Genomic DNA, 16,375 nt, shown 5'->3' with positions numbered 1-16,375 from the left:
CCTGCAAACTGCTCAGAAATCCCAGATGAACACGAATTTTCCACACAATCGGAAAAGAACGCTCTACGTCGGAGGTTTCACCGAGGATGTCACTGAAAAAGTGTTGATGGCCGCGTTCATTCCGTTTGGAGACGTCGTTGCCATCTCGATTCCGATGGATTACGAGTCGGGAAAGCATCGTGGCTTCGGATTCGTCGAATTCGATATGGCTGAGGATGCGGCGATGGCGATTGATAATATGAACGAGAGCGAGCTGTTCGGAAAGACTATTCGGTTAGGGATTGGCTCTGGAAACCAAGAAAATAGTCCTAAATAAAGTGGAATTCTTGCGTAGTCTACTACGTAAAGTGAAACTCCAGCGCAAATCGCAGTTTTTCGTAGTTTGACACCAGGAAATTTAAATTAATTTTCAATTTTAAACGTAGCAACGATGCTCCGAAATAACGCACGCGCATGTTATTTCGGAGCATCTTTTAAAATTAAGATTTAATTTTAATTTTGTTTTCAAAATTTTCCTAGTTTTCAGGTTTAATCTTTGTGATTTTTCATATTTTTTTAAAGATATTTTTACAAGTTTTTCAATAAAACCTGTGAAAAAAACATTTTTTATAATTTTAAAATTGCTATTTTCAGTGTCAACTTTGCTCGTCCACCAAAAGCCACCGAACGCTCACAGAAACCTGTCTGGGCAGACGACGAATGGCTCAAAAAGTATGGAAGAGGTGGAGAAGCTGCTGCGGAAGAAGACGGAGACGCTGAAAAAGCCGCCACGTCATCGTCGTCAGCCTCGACGAAGCTTCCACGTGTCTATCTGGGAGTGAAGATTGGAATTCGATATATTGGACGAATAGTGATCGAGTTAAGAACTGACGTTACACCGAAAACTGCCGAAAACTTCAGATGTTTGTGCACAGGAGAACGAGGATTCGGTTATGAAGGATCGATATTTCATCGGATTATTCCAAAATTTATGCTTCAAGGCGGTGACTTTACGAAAGGAGACGGAACCGGCGGGAAGTCGATCTATGGAACGAAATTTGATGATGAGAATTTCACGGTTAGGCACAAATTTTGATGAGCGGTATACTAGAAAAAATACTGTAAAAAATCGCATTTTCACAACGTTATTTGGTAATTATGCCAATAATTCGTGCTAAACATCAAATTTTCTGTAGAAAATGTGCCAAAATATGCGAAATTTTTGAAAAAATAACGAAACGAGATAAAAAATTTATTGATTTTTGGCAAAAAAAAAATCAATAGTTCTATTCAAATGCATCTCGTTTCAGAAGAAGAACGATCTGAAATTGTTCTCTATTTTATATCATGACACTACTACCAAAATTTATTTATCGATCCTTAAAATTTGCAAAAAATTTTGTTGCACAGAAAGTGGGACGGAGCTACGCAAAATTTTTCTCTTCTTTTCGAATTGGATAACATTTTCATTCGAAAAATCGAGAAAAATACAAGTAAAATTGAAATTATATTGCGGGGAAATACCTCATGCGGCAGTGTTGTGAAGCTACGCTCCGCCCCACTTTCTGTGCGACAAATTTTTTTGCAAAATTCAAGGATCGATAACCAAATTTACAGTACCTCTAGAAATTCCTGAAGAACTCCAAATTTGAATGGGGCCCATTGCAAAATTGTATTGTGCTTTGATAAAATAAAATCCAACGCTGCAATCTTCTCAAGAAAAGGGCTCGCCGGATCCATGGCTCTGAGGGCCTTTTCAATTGGGATAATATCAATGTCCGGAATTTCGGCTGTCAAGTTCTTGAGCGGATTAGTGTATCCTTTCAATGATTTAGCTCTCCACACATCAATTCTTGAAATATAAGCTTTTGCTTGACTTATTGCTGTCTCTAAGGAAGAAATATCTTCATGTCCCTTGACCTGACTAATCAGTGGCTCCAAGTCCACTAGACTATAGACACTTTGAACTACACTCTGAGATATGCCAATTTCATCGGTTTGATTCAACATCTGCGACATCTCATTCATTCTCAATGTCACCGGACTCGCAACTTCTCTCATTTTCTCTGGAATTGTTTTCACTGTAGAGAGTTCGTGTGAAAATTTGGATACCAATGGAGCAATCTGTTGAACATTTTGCAAATCTGCTCTCATAAACGCTTGAATCAATGGAACCATACGGATAACAGCTTCCGAGTTGTTTTTCAACTTTTTCAAGCAATTGTGAACTTCCAATTCGGAAGATATCTTGTCCTTGAATTCTTGGCTTTTCAGTTTTTCTTCAATAGCTTTACTCAAATTTTGAAAAATGAAAATCTCTTTATAGTCGATTGCTTTGATGCGGTCTCTGAGTTCATTTACTGTGATCAGGAATTTCGGGACACTTTTAGTTTCTAGAAAACGTTTCAGTGTTTCATTAACAAAACTTTGATTGTTTTTTAATAGTTGGAGAGAGTTAGAGTCCAGGAATTTGTTAAACTTTTTCTCAAATGTGAAACGATCGATAACATTATCCAGGTAATTCGAAAACAAGGTAACGTTACGCAAAAATTCGACATAAACTTTATCGGGAGACACAGCCGGATGCAAACGATAGCATGCTTCAAGCTTCTTCAGTACATCTGCAGAGTTTTCAATGTCAAGTGGAACTGATGAAAGTAGATTCTTCAAGTGTTCAAACCCATCAGAAATCAGAGAGTTTCCAGAGATAGCTGCCAACTCCTCATCAAACTTTTCAAGCATTTTATGGGCAATTTGTAGAGGCTTAAAGCTATCTGCCAGTTGGTTCAACAATGTTCTGTTAGCTCTCAGAATTCTTCCCAGCCAAGGATCTCCGAGCCGTTTAGAATCGACTCGTGGAAATTCTCTTTGTGCATCATTTTTGAGCTTTGTCACTCTTTGGACGTCTTCCTCAGAATCGTTTCTCTTCTTCGAAAGCTTGACCATTTGTAAGATGCTACTGCTCAAAATATCTCCTTTCTCATCTGTTTCTAACATATGAATCTCATTTCGATCATTCATCAACTTGAACATTTCTCGTAGTGGCTTAAACGTCGATTCTATTGATTTGTTCATTCCTTCAAGGTATTCAACATGTCGTACGCTCGAGACTTTGAGCATTATACTACCTAATTTTTCCAACAAAAATTGAGGACTCATTGTACGCTCGGTAATATTGAACGGCACATTCAAGCCCTCTTCAAGCCACTGCAGCATTTCGCCGATGTATTCAAGCATGTCGACTATGAAACGATGCCCATTGTCAGTGGAATCCTTGACATCTATAGCTAAGTCACGAAGAGTGTCAAAAAACTTATATTTTCCATGTAGTTCCAAAGTATTTCCATCAAATTTCAATTCATCAATGAACGTATTATACTTGATTAGTTGGCTCTCCACTTTCAATACTTCTTGCTCAGATCCCATTGATGTAGCCTTCAGATCATCAATCAATTTGAGAATATTTTCAGATTTGAAATTGGAAATATCAGAATTTCTATAGCTATTCAAAATTCCATCAATTGCAATAGTCTCATTCATTAATCCAGCTTGAAATTGAATTCCTTTTGGAAGTTGAGCAACTGTCGAGATACGGTCGATGTATTTTGATGGGAAGTACGGTGCTGAAATTTTTGAAATTTTTCAAGAATTTAATTTAGAAACGGTTGGAAACTGAAACACGGATATTTGTGGCTCAAAATCCACAGAGCTGATCTTTCCAGTTTTTATTGTACCAAAAAAAGAACCCAGAGGTGTTATACTCATTGTACAGTAGAGCGCCCTTTTATGGACGTAGCTTTTGCCGCCCCGTCACAGAGCGGTTTTTACTACGTGGCCGTAAAATAAGAAAACTCGGTGGCCTTCATAACATGGGTTCGGAACATTTTCTCAAAAATCGCCACGGTGGAACTATAATCCCAGATAAATCATTGGCCGAGTTTTGATTTTTCTAGGCCACGTAGTAAAAGCCGCTCTGTGCCGTGTTCAAAATGGTCACGTTTTGCAGAAAATTTTCTTATTTTTGTCATCAATTTTTTTTTTCACAAATTTTGAACAAATGTCATCAAATCGTACACCGTCACGCCAGTTTTGCTCAGTTTTGAGCCATTTTTCGTTTACTTCTTATTAATTGTATTCCGAAAAAAAAACAACTTTCTTATAAGAAATTGCCGAATCTCCGTTGTCTCCGAAAACTGTTGTCAAACTATACCCACGTTTTGCACAAAATTTGCTTATTTTTGTCATTCTTTCCCCGAAAAAATCCCACGTTTTTCTTTTCAACATTAGAAGAAAAAATTATAAAATTGTGTGCCGAGTACGTGCAGATTGCATCGAATTTCCCCCAACATATTCGCCAAAAAACCCGTATTTATACCTGGTGGAGAGAGCAATACATCCGGTACAAATGTGAAATTGGCGGGATGACTTGAAATTTGAATTGTTAGAGCTGAAAATATCAATAAAAAATCTGAAAATTACGAAATAAAAAACCCACCGATAAGGAAAACTACAAGAACTTTCATTTTGACGCCGATTGTGTTGAAAAATCGATGAGTTATCGGTTTTTTGAAGTTCAAATGTTCGAAATAAATGTTTTTAAATTGGGAAATTAACTTTTTTTTTTTTTTTTTAACTAGTTTTTTAAAAATTTTCACGTGCCCCAGAGTTTAAAAAAATTGGAATTCCTGTGTCAACTAACACTTAAATTGTAATTTTCTGAGTATTGGTGCAAACATAGGAAAAATTTCAAAATTGCAACTATTTTAAGCCAATTTTGACTCAAAAACTCTCCATCCAAAACCGCAGAAAAGTCAAAATTTTCCTTTTTTAATCTAAAATTTTTGCCATTCTTTATCCAGAGTCGAAAATTGTCCGTTTGAGACCGATTTTGCACTTAAAATTTCGGATTTGAATGCATTTTTATCAGTTTTTGCATTAAAAACCCATATTTTCCACCTAAAAACTCTTAAAATTCCGAAATTTTCCGTTTTTAACCAAAATTGCAACAATTACTAGCCAATTTTCACTCAAAAGCTCGAATTTTCCATCACAAACCGCTGAAAATTCGAGAATTTTCCTTTTTTATCCGATTTTTGATCTTAAATTCCAAATTGTTTTTCCATTCTCTTTCAAAAACCGCTCCAAATTTGAAAATTGTCTGTTTTAGACCGATTTTGCATCTAAAATTCCGTATTTTAAGCATTTTTTCACCTAAAAGCTCTAAAAATCTGAAAATTTCCAGCTCCGCCACACAATGCCCGGCACAGTTTCAATGGCGAACTGCGGTGCGAACACAAATGGCTCACAATTCTTCATTTGCACCGAGAAAACCGATTGGCTTGACGGAAAACACGTAGTGTTCGGTCATGTTGTTGAAGGAATGAATATTGTACGACAAGTCGAACAGCAAGGAACTCCGTCTGGCAAACCTCAGATGGTTGTGAAAATCGTGGAAAGCGGGGAAATTGAGCCGGAAAAACGGATTGCCGCCGAAAAATTGGCCCAGAAGGCAGTTGTTCCGGGAGCCGAGATTCAGGAGCCGCTTCCGCAGGCTATGGAGACTTAATTTATTGAATTTTAAAATTTATATGTTTTATTTTCAAAAAGAATTGTTTTAATTTATTTTCCTTTTTTTTTCCAATTTTCGTTCAGCGTCTCTCAAATCGCTATTATTTCTCTATTTTTCTTTGTATTTCCCTCTCAAAATCAACCACCCTACAGATGTCGAAAACTGGTGGAAACACGGAGCCAATGCCATTCATCCGGAAATGGGGCAACGAAGCTGGCGAAGATTTGGGAGCTGCCCCCAGTGCAACAGCAGCTCCACCACCAGCACTTGTTGTGCCAACAATTTCCTCCATGTCGTCTGGTGATAATAGTGAGTTTTTGTGTCGAAAATGGAAATTTTGTACATTTTTTGTATCGAAAAATAACAAAAAATCTATATTTTTTAAAATTTTTCGACGTTTTTTGAGTCTTGAAACTTGAAAATGCACTATTTTTGTTTTTTTAATCGAAAAATCAGAAAAAGTCGTATTTTTTTGAAAATTTCGGCAATTTTTCCCCATTCCATCGTTTTAGACAATTTTGAGTAAAAAACCTAGTAATCTATCATTTTTGTATTTTATGTCAAAAAAGGTGGAAAAATACAATATTCTTGTATTTTCGTCATTTTTTGAGTCGAAAAATTAGAAAAATTAATGGATTTTTCGATATAACAGCGAAAGTTTAAAAAAAGTCACATTTTCGCTATTTTTTGGCGATTTTGAAGGCTTTCTTTGTCGAAAAGTTGCAAAAAAAAATTGTAAAAAATGCAGAAAAACATGGAAAAAACTCAATAAAATTAAATACTCTGAATTTCCCCATATTTCAGAATCGCCATCTCGTTCGGAATCGGTGTCTGATCGAAAAAGGGACCGATCACGTTCTCGTGATCGTGACCGCAAGAAGGATCGAAAGAAGAAGGATCGTTCACGTGAACGAGATCGTGAACGCCGATCCTCTCGTTCCCGTTCTCGATCTCCTCGAGATAGAGATCGTGAACGTCGTCGTCGGCGGTCTCGATCACCACCACCTCGTCGTCGAAGCCGAAGCGGTGGAGATCGTCGGCGTAGAGAACGATCACCTCCGTCAATGGTTCCGAATAGTCCGCAACGAGTTAAAGAACCTGTGATAAATCCATTGATTCGGGAAGATTTGGCTGCGGCTGTTGAAAGTGGAGCAGTACCTGTTGAAGCTGTACAAGCTGGTGCAGTTGTTGCGTTGAATCCCGCCAAAAAGTGAGATTTTGGCGTTTTTTTTTTTGATCTGAAATGGCCAAAACTACCAAATTGTTCTTAAAATATCAAATTTTCCCAAAATTATCGTCTTTTTTTGAATATTTAAATCCATTTTCGTTTTTTTAATGTGATTTTTCAGTTTAATTTTCAAAATTTTTGAACATTTTAATTTATTTTAAGCCTAATTTTGCATTGAAAATCCCAAAAAAAAAAACACAAAAACTGAAAAATCCTCGCGATTTTGGATAAATTCCATCCAAAATGAGAACCGCGACCAATCAGCGACTCGCGCCGCCCACTTTTCAACCAATCAGCGTCGATAGTGGGCAGGGCGAGTCGCGGAGTTGTCATTTTGGATGAAATTTACAGAAATTGAAAAAAAATCACCTTTTTTTTTTGGTTTTTTTTTTTGGAATTTAATTCAATTTTAGATTTTTTTTTAAATTCAATTTTTTTGCGATTAATCCGGATTAATCCCGCCAAAAAAATGAGATTTTGGCGATTTTTTGGACCCGAAATGGCCAAACTATCAAATTGTTGTTTCAAACGGTCAATTTTGTGGAAAATTGCGCATTGTCAGCTTAAAATTTCAATTTTTGCCAAAATTATCGTTCTTTATTGCATATTTTGGTCCATTTTCGTTGGTTTATGTGATTTTTCAGGTGAAGGGCGCCTCCTAAAAAGACGATTAAACGACCAAAAGCATACAATAAAATGTGAAAGGCCGATATTTCGAGGAAATTTCAAGATTTTGGGGCATTTTAAGCCTAATTTTGCTTTGAAAATCTCTCTCAGAGTCTGAAATTCGCGAAAAAACCACGTATGAACTGGAAAAAAAATCCGCGCTCCCGCCAGACCACCGAGAACTCCCCGACCAATCAGCGATTCGCGCCGTCCATTTTCGAACCAATCAGCGTCAAAAGTAGGCGGAGCGAATCGCCGATTGGCCGGGAAGTTGCCATTTTAGAGGGAATTTGAAAAAAAACCGTTTTTTTTTTGAATTTAAGAATTTTTTGACGCAAAATCCAATATTTTTCCAGAGAAAGAAGAAGTCGTTGGTCTACAACAAAAAGTTTTGTTCCGGGAATGCCAACAATTCTACCAGCTGATTTGACTGAGGATCAACGGAATGCATATCTTCGTAAGTTTCCCATTTTTCTCCGGTTTTTTAAGCAAAAATTCAAATATCCGGTAAGTCGCTTAAAATTTTTTGAAAAATTTGAATTTACCATCTCGATTTCTCCACCGGGACTACAAAAATCTACACACAGACCAAAGGTTTGATTATTCATTTTTATATTTATATTTTGATTTTTTTTTTTTTCATCGATTTTCTGACTAATTTCCGGGCCACCTTGGCCCGACATTTCAGTTCAACTCGAAATTGAGGACGCCACACGGAAACTACGTCTCGCAGATTTTGGAGTCGCCGAGGGAAGAGAACGGTAAGTTTTGTAGTAGTACGGAAAATTTCTGTAAAAAACTCACGGAGACCTCACGGAAAGCGGATCTGCGAGAAGGAGATCTGACGGCAGATCGATTTCTCATAGATCCCCTTTTTCGTGGTGTCTGTGCTCATACATCCTGTAAATTGAAAAATCTCGAATTAATCAATATTTAAAAGTTTACAGGCTCTTCTCTCTTTCCGTTCTAAAAATCCGGGATTCGGCGAATAATTTTGAATTTTCAGATCAAATATTAATCCTAATCTTTAAGGCTTTTAGACCGATTTCTGAAACTTCGGAGAAATTCCAATATAATAATTATATAATTAATTTCCAGCTTTTCAGTATCCAATTAATCATCACAAAAAAATATTTTCAGCGGAAAATTGATTTTTAACTAAATAAATACTTCTCCGACTCTATTTAATTTCACGAATTCTTACAGATCTCCATCTCCTGAACCAGTTTACGACGCAAATGGTAAGCGGTTGAACACTCGTGAAGTGCGGAAACGGCAGGAATTGGAACAGTTGAGACATGAGAAAATTCAAGCTTTATTGAAGATTAATCCGAATTTCAAACCGCCCGCTGACTATCGGTATATATATAGGAAAATTTGAATTTTTCCGGCAAAAATGCGAGTTTTTGGTGAAAAATCACAGATTTTCAGAGTTTTCGGCTGAAAATTTGACCTTTTTCGCTGCAAATGTGTGATTCGGCTGAAAAATTCATTTTCAGCAATATTTAGCTTGAAACTACCGATTTTTTTGTTGAAAATCATTTAAAATTTCCGGATTTTCCGTTAAAAGTTGGAAATTCTTCAAATTTTTGCCCTTTGAATTTCGGCTAAAATTTGACCGAAAACACTAGAATTTTAAGCTGAAAACTGGATAAATTCCAGAAATTTGAACAATTGAGGTTTTATGGGATTTTTACGGATTTTTGACAAAAAAAACGGTAGTTTTCAAGCTGAAAATTGCTGTGAATAAATTTTTAAAATCTGAAACTCCAAAAATCTGTGATTTTTCACCAAAAACTCGCATTTTTGCCTAAGAAATTCAAATTTTAAGCGTAAATTATAATTTTTGCAATAAAATATCTAAAATTTCAATTTTTTTCAGTGCTCCAAACATCCGTCTACACGACAAAGTCTGGATTCCCCAGGAACAATTTCCTGATCTCAATTTTGTCGGCCTACTCATTGGTCCACGTGGAAATACGCTGAAAAGCTTGGAAGCTGAAACTGGAGCCAAGATTATTATCAGAGGAAAAGGATCTATAAAAGAGGGAAAATTGACGAATCGACTCGGACCGATGCCTGGAGAAAATGAGCCATTACATGCATATGTAACTGGAACTGATATGAATGTTATCAAAAAAGCATGTGAGAAGATTAAACAAGTGATTGCTGAAGCCACTGCTCTGCCGGATAACAATGAGCTCAGGAAGCTGCAACTGAGAGAACTCGCACTGTTGAATGGAACTTTCCGACCGGAGGATTTGGCAAAGTACAGTGTTAACGTCATAAAAACTCGAAAATTTCGAATTTTCAACTGAAAAAGTTGAAAAAATGGTATTTTCAACTGAAAAAGTTGAAAAATTGGAATTTTTCAGTTGAAAAAAGTCGAACATTTCGAATTTTCCACTGAAAAAGTTGAAAAAATGGAATTTTCAATTGAAAAAGTTGAAAAATGGGAATTTTCAATTGAAAAAGTTGAAAAATGGGAATTTTTCAGTTGAAAAAAGTCGAAAATTTCGAATTTTCCACTGAAAAAGTTGAAAAAATGGAATCTTCAACTGAAAAAGTTGAAAAATTGGAATTTTCAGTTGACAAAAGTCGAAAATTTCGAATTTTCCACTGAAAAAAGTTGAAAAATTTGTTTTTTCTGTAGGAAAAAGTCTAAAAATTGGTATTTTTCTACGAAAATTTCAGAATTTTGAGTTTCTGTTTTGCACCGAAAATAGCTCGAAAACTCAAAATTCTGAGTTTTTGATATGAAAATGACAATTTTTTCAAGTTTTCGCATCTAAAATTTCAATTCTTTTTTCAGTTGAAAATACGTAATTTTTAAAATTTTCAACTCGAAAATCTCAAAAACGTGTAAAATTCCAATTTTCGACTTTTTTTCAGTTGAAAATCGGATTTCTTCACGTTTTCAAGATTTTTGAATTGAAAACTCAAAAAATTACGAATTTTCAACTGAAAAAAGTCGAAAACTTGAAAAAATTGTCATTTTCTTTGAAAAATCTCAGAATTTTGAGCTATTTTCGGTGCGAAAGCTTACCAAAAAATCTTTTTTAGCACAAAAATTATCTGATTTCCCCGATTTTCGTACGAAAAATCTCTAAATTTCGAGTTTTAAGCGATTTTCCGCCATTTCCCCATAAAAAATCCCCATTTTTCAGCGGAGCTCGTTGCTCGAATTGCGGCTCAGACGAGCACAAATCATGGGAATGCCCGGATGCTCCAAATGTGACAAATCAAATAAAATGTACAAATTGTGGAGCATTTGGTCATATTTCAAAGGATTGTAAAAATCCAAAGGGAATGTATGCATCAGAAGCTGGAATGGATGATGAATATTCGGCTCTGATGGCTGAATTGGGTGAAACTCCGGCTGCTGGAGCTGGAGCCGGAGGAGGAGGTGGAGGACATGTTGCATCAGCTGGTGGTGGAATTTCAGCAATGACTGGAGCAGGAGGAGAAGCTCCTGGTGGTGGAGCTGGAGGACGAGGTGGTGGAGCTCATGGAGGAGCTGGAAGAGGTGGAGGATATCAAGGTGGACGTGGAGGAGGACGTGGATTCCAGAATCCACGGGATTTATTTGGACCACCGAAAGGAGAAGAAGAGCAGCAACAGCAGGCGAATGCTTCGATGCAGCATGGATATTATGGTACAATAGCATGTTTTGGAGCCAAAAAAATGGAAAAATCAACGAATTTTCATCACGCTAAAAAGTCGAATTTGGAACTGAAAATCTTAAAAATCGGGATTTTGCGAATTTTACCCTAAAAATTTGAATTTTGACTGAAAAACCTTGAAAAATCACAGAAAAAGACGATCCTGACCAACTGAAAATTACAGGATTTTCCGGATTTTACCTAAAATACGATTTTAGACAACGTTTTTTTTTTAATCGAACGAAAATCAACAATTTTTGATTTTTCGAAGGAAACAACCCAAAACGGATCGAAAAAATTAAAAAATTTCGGTTTCAAAAATAAAATCGAAAAATCAGCCGATTTGTTGCCTAAAAAATGCTATTTTGGACCAAAAAATCAGACGAAGCTGGAATTTTGCGATAAAAATTCGAAAGTGGACCAAAAAATGCTCAAAGGGTTCCAAAAAGTGGTTAAAAATGGCTAAAAAGTGTTCAAAAATGGCCAAAACGAGCTCAAAATCGCCTAAAAATGCTCAGAATTTGCAAAAATGGCTTTTAAAGTTCGAAAAAATGCTCAAATTTTGTGCTTTTTTTTGGCAATTTTTGAGCCTTTAAAAAATGTAAAATTAGCGATTTTTAGGCCAATTTTGAACTTTTTGCTGCAAATTTCTGGCAGGTCAAGTGATTTCTTTTCAAAAAAAAATCCGTTTTTTTCCAGATCACTATCAACAATACGCCTATCCTAATCAATATCAACAACCTTATGGTGCACCTGCACCTCCAGGAGGATCAGCTTACGGTCACCAACAGCAGCAGCAGCAGCAGCAACAACAAGACTACAGTGATTTCTACACAAGCCCAGGAGCCCGTGGAGGAGCTGGAGCCAAAGCCAACAAAGGATGGTACGGAAGTGGTGGCGGGTCGTCTATGCCGATGCCTGTACCTCCACCAGGCGGCCTAGGCGGTTTCATGCCTCCACCACCTCCACCACCACCAATGCCTGGAGATTTGTCGTCACTTTTGGCCGCTGCTCCACCGCCACCGCCTAGTTAAATTTGATTTTCACAATTTTCCTAATATTCGATACTGTAATTCGTTTTTTTTTCCAGTTTTTAATGTTCTTTTAAAAGTGGAGTAGGAGTGAGGAAAAATCCACGCGATTTTTCGATTTCCCGCTAAAATTAGAACTCCGACCAATCAGCGATTTGCTCCGCCCACTTTTTTATCTCAAAGGTGGGCGGAGCGAATCGCTGATTGGTCGGAGTTATCATTTTGGCGGGAATTTTGAAAAATCGAGTAGATTTTTAATTTTCCCGATTTTTGTTCTCAAAAATGCTGCAAAAAATTTTTTAACGTTTTTGTCACACTTTTCCTCAAAAATTAAAAAAAAAAAGTAAAATTATCAATTTTTAAGTTATTATTTTAACAATTCTTAAGTTTTTGCAGCAAATTTCTTTCGAATATTTTTGTTAAAAAATTAAACATTCTAAAATCGATAATTTCACATTAATTTTCAATTTTTGCGAGAAAATGAGACAAAAAGTGTATAAAATCAATAATTTGAGAAAAATTGAAAAAAAACTCGCTTCTTCTCTCCATTTTTGAAAAATGCTATAATATTTAATTGTCCACTAATATTTCTGTCTTCTGATGTTTTTTATTTATATTTTTTATCCAAAAATCCAAAAATTTCTATTTCTTTTCATTTTTTCCGCCCCTAAAAAAGCTGTTTTCTCTTGCATTTTCAATTTAATTTATAAAACAATGGGATTTTTCCATTTTTAAGCACAACAAATTGCCAGAGTTTTCTTCTCAACTACTTTTTTCTTAATTATTAAATTTATCTTTTTACTATATATTTTTAATTTATATATGTCTATAGAATGAGCCGGCAAGGTGCATGGGGCCGTGTGGCCTCGAATCTATGGAAATATGTGAGAGGAGATTTTTCGAAAAAGGTATAAATTTTGGATTTTACAGTGAAATTTGGCTATTTTTAGCCAAAAAATCGCGATTTTCGTGAAAATTCGGTCAAAATTCGATATTTTTAGAGAAAAATTGTTATTTCAACTCATTTTACAGCCAAAAATTGGAAGTTTCAGGCGAAATTTTGAATTTTTATCCAAAAAATTTGTAAAAATCGCGTTTACGAGGCAAAATTCACATTTTTTGGCACAAAATCGCCAAATTTACAATTTTTGATGAAAATGTACTTCGTTTTGGCTGAAATACACAAGTTTCTGGTGAAAAATCGAATTTTTCGGAAAAATTTACACATTTTAAGACCAAAATTCAGTATTTTGGCTTGAAATTCCGAAAAAAAAGCAGCGAAAATGGAACCGTGCGGCGGTATTGCGGTGTTCTTCGGACTCCGCGCACTATTTTTTGAATTTTTCCAGAATTACGTGGCAGAAGATGGATCGGGAAATCGCTTCTATGAAATCTCCAACAGTCGGCAAAATGTATCGAGGTTAATAAATCAATAATTATTGTGAAATCCATGAATTTTGCAAGTGCGGCACGGAAAAATGGGCGGAGCGTAATGCGGCACAGTTTTTCCCGCTTTTTTGTGGATTTTTTTTCAAGATAGAACAATCGAAAATTTATGGAAAAATCAACACAAAAAGAGGAAAAAAACCTGTGCCGCATTAGGCACCGCCCATTTTTCTGCGGCACAGAAAAATGGGCGGGGCGTAATTTTGCAACACTGCGGCATGTTTACTGTTTTTGTCGGATTTTTTCCGATAAAGTTTCGCTTTTAGTTGTTTAATTATCTAAAAATCGAAAAAATCCACAAAAAAGGAAAAACCGTGCGGTAGGATTGCGAAATTACGCTCCGCCCATTTTTATATGGCGCAGAAAAATGGGCGGAGCGTAATGCGGCACAGTTCCTATTGGGTTTTTGTAGCTTTCAAGATGAAAAAAAAACTAGAAAAATCGAAAATTGTTTTTTTTTTAAATCCACAAAAAAAAAATGGGGAAAACAGTGCCGCATTACGCTCCGCCCATTTTCATGTGCCGCAGAAAAAAAGGGCGGAGCGTAACGCGGCACTGTTTTCCCGATATTTTTTTTTGGATCTTTTTTAATGTCGATTTTTTTATCAATAAAAACTACAAAAAGAAGGAAAAAACTGTGCCTCATTAAGCTCCGCCCATTCTTCTGCGCCGCACTTGCAAACTTTGAGACTTTTTGAAAAAAACCGTTTTTTTTTCCAGAGGCTTCGATCCCCCGAGCTCCGGAGCCCAACAGGAGCCAGATTTAGAGTGGCAGGCGTGGCTCAGAGGTACACGTAGGTGAGCATATACGTAGTAGTTGTCTATTGAGTCAGTTAACACTGTGGACACACTACAGAAACGTCGATGTCATGTATTGGAATCTATACTTTGACAGATTCCCACCATCCGACAGAGAAATTGCGATCAATCGAATGAAACAACAGGTAATTTGCCGAAAAACCAAAAAAAAATCGCATTGAAAAAGAGGCGGAGCTTCATTTTGCAAACGTGCGGCTCGGTTTTCGACGACACTCAATTTTTGACCGAAATCACAAAAAAATCAGCAAAAATGATCAAAAATTGAGGATTTTTGCCAAAAAATCTGTAAAATCCTGCAAAAAATCCAGGTGCCGCACAGAAAAATGGGCGGAGCTTCATTTTGCAACCCTGCGGCTCGGTTTTCGACGACACTCAATTTTTGATGACCGAAATCACAAAAAAATCAGCGAAAATGATCAAAAATTGAGGATTTTTGCCAAAAAATCTGTAAAATCCTGCAAAAAATCCAGGTGCCGCACAGAAAAATGGGCGGAGCTTCATTTTGCAACCCTGCGGCGCGGTGGTCGTGTACTACTCGTGGACAAGTGCGAATTAATTTTTTGCATAATTTTTCAGTTTTTCGACTAAAAAAGCCTCATTTTCGCCGGGTTTTTGTGTTTCCCGTTAAAAAAAATATATATATCAAAATATACTCTTTTGGGTGAAAAAGTGTGGTTTTCGAACCTTTTTCATCGTGAAAAAACCATTTATTCGCCATCAGAGTCCACAGAAACCGTGATTTTGTGATTTTTCATGGTTTTTAACCTGGAAACTCTAAAAATAAGATAATTTTTAAAGTAAAAATACAAAAAATTAGCGAAAATGCTCCGATTTATAAGAATTTTGACTCTGATGGCGAATAAATGGTTTTTTCACGATGAAAAAGGTTCGAAAACCACACTTTTTCACCCAAAAGAGTATATTTGTACTTTTTTTTAACGGGAAACACAAAAAACCGGCGAAAATTAGGCTTTTTTAGTCGAAAAACTGAAAAATTATGCAAAAAATTAATTCGTACTTGTCCACGAGTAGTACACGTGTGTGTGTGTGTGTGTGATTTCGAACTCTTAACCCCTTGTGGTGTAATATTGTTTTGTCGAAATGTCGAAAATCCCCCTTGAAAAATCACGTAATTTGAGAGAAAATTCAATGAATGATCACTTTTTGTTCATCTTCCTGCGTCTCTTTGGACTTTTGCCGTTTTTCAAAAACTTTCTTATCACTTTGTTTCTCGTTATTTTTCTTCAAATAGAAAATTTCCTTCAAAAACTGCTAAAATAGTCGAAAATCTCGGAAAAAATCGCGCAAAAATCTCTTCGACCAATCAGCGACTCGCCCCGCCCTTTTTCAACCAATCAGCTTTAATTTCTACAAACAACAGAAATAGTCGAAAAACCACAAAAAATTGAAAAAAAAAACCATTTCCTCCAATTCGCTCCGCCCACTTTTGACGCTGATTGGTTGAAAAGTGGGCGGAGCAAGTCGCTGATTGGTCGGCGAGTTCTCATTTTGGAGAGAATTCGAAAAATCGCGTGAATTTTCCTTTTTTTTCGGTTTTTTTCCCGAAAAACGGTTTAGATCCCTGAGAACTCTCCGACACCAATCAGCGATTTGCTCCGCTCACTTTCCTAACCAATCAGCGGTAAAATTGGATTTTTTCAGGCTCAACTGGCTCAGGATTCGAACACTGAAAAACGTGCTCCACAAGTACAATCCGAGGGAAAAGGAGCCGGAGATCATAAACCGCAAAAGTGATTTCAATTTCTTTTTTTTTTGCAAAAAATTATTTTTTTCAGATTCCCGAAATACAAGGACCTGGAAGTGACGCCTGGTTATCAGGAGAAAAAATAATTTTAAAATTTTTTTTCGAAAATTTTTTTTTTTCGATTTAGAATTTTAATTCATCCTTAGAAAATACAGGTTCTAGAATAAACCGTAAAAATTTTTTCTTTTTCTTTCCTGAAATGTCGTTTTT

At 36.3% G+C, this 16,375-nt stretch overlaps 4 protein-coding genes across 9 annotated transcripts; 3 read left to right on the top strand and 1 right to left on the bottom strand.

Annotated features, from left to right (window-relative positions):
* Positions 1–25: 25 nt before the first annotated feature.
* Positions 26–5,602, top strand: cyn-13 (the record flags this gene model as incomplete). 2 transcript variants are annotated; one of them, NM_001268996.2, is made up of 3 exons in its annotated part: positions 26–273; positions 634–1,057; positions 5,222–5,602. In NM_001268996.2, the coding sequence occupies 3 exons, from the start codon at positions 26–28 to the stop codon at positions 5,543–5,545; spliced, it is 996 nt and encodes a 331-aa protein (NP_001255925.1). The 2 variants fall into 2 exon arrangements, with proteins under 2 accessions (NP_001255925.1, NP_001255926.1); NM_001268997.3 differs by lacking the exons at positions 26–273; positions 634–1,057 and having other exon boundaries at positions 5,234–5,545.
* Y116A8C.33 lies at positions 1,217–4,570 on the bottom strand (the record flags this gene model as incomplete). Of its 2 annotated transcripts, NM_070634.5 has the most annotated exons (4): positions 1,217–1,301; positions 1,600–3,602; positions 4,355–4,426; positions 4,475–4,570. In NM_070634.5, the coding sequence occupies 4 exons, from the start codon at positions 4,500–4,502 to the stop codon at positions 1,266–1,268; spliced, it is 2,139 nt and encodes a 712-aa protein (NP_503035.1). The 2 variants fall into 2 exon arrangements, with proteins under 2 accessions (NP_503035.1, NP_001299976.1); NM_001313047.3 differs by lacking the exons at positions 4,355–4,426; positions 4,475–4,570 and having other exon boundaries at positions 1,266–1,301; positions 1,600–3,519.
* Positions 5,603–5,700: 98 nt separating the features above from the next.
* Positions 5,701–12,858, top strand: sfa-1 (Branchpoint-bridging protein; the record flags this gene model as incomplete). Of its 2 annotated transcripts, NM_070632.7 has the most annotated exons (8): positions 5,701–5,857; positions 6,353–6,758; positions 7,799–7,899; positions 8,131–8,203; positions 8,649–8,801; positions 9,325–9,711; positions 10,610–11,097; positions 11,804–12,858. In NM_070632.7, 8 exons carry the CDS (start codon positions 5,701–5,703, stop codon positions 12,136–12,138), a joined length of 2,100 nt encoding a protein of 699 aa, NP_503033.1. In that variant the 3' UTR covers positions 12,139–12,858. The 2 variants fall into 2 exon arrangements, 1 of the variants encoding a protein (NP_503033.1); NR_132466.1 differs by lacking the exon at positions 8,131–8,203 and having other exon boundaries at positions 11,804–12,138.
* Positions 12,859–12,967: 109 nt separating this feature from the next.
* Y116A8C.30 (NADH dehydrogenase [ubiquinone] 1 alpha subcomplex subunit 12) lies at positions 12,968–16,362 on the top strand (the record flags this gene model as incomplete). 3 transcript variants are annotated; one of them, NM_001268995.3, is made up of 6 exons in its annotated part: positions 12,968–13,043; positions 13,485–13,555; positions 14,302–14,379; positions 14,438–14,525; positions 16,063–16,151; positions 16,197–16,345. In NM_001268995.3, 6 exons carry the CDS (start codon positions 12,969–12,971, stop codon positions 16,249–16,251), a joined length of 456 nt encoding a protein of 151 aa, NP_001255924.1. In that variant the 3' UTR covers positions 16,252–16,345. The 3 variants fall into 3 exon arrangements, 2 of the variants coding, with proteins under 2 accessions (NP_001255924.1, NP_001041016.1); NM_001047551.5 differs by having other exon boundaries at positions 12,969–13,043; positions 14,477–14,525; positions 16,197–16,362; NR_003160.1 differs by lacking the exons at positions 12,968–13,043; positions 13,485–13,555; positions 14,302–14,379; positions 14,438–14,525 and having other exon boundaries at positions 16,064–16,151; positions 16,197–16,251.
* Between the last annotated feature and the right edge of the window lie 13 nt (positions 16,363–16,375).

Source organism: Caenorhabditis elegans, chromosome IV (assembly GCF_000002985.6).
Source record: "Caenorhabditis elegans chromosome IV".
NCBI lineage: Eukaryota > Metazoa > Nematoda > Chromadorea > Rhabditida > Rhabditidae > Caenorhabditis > Caenorhabditis elegans.
Note: the sequence above shows the minus strand (reverse complement) of the source record. Positions and strands in the feature narration are given on the sequence as shown.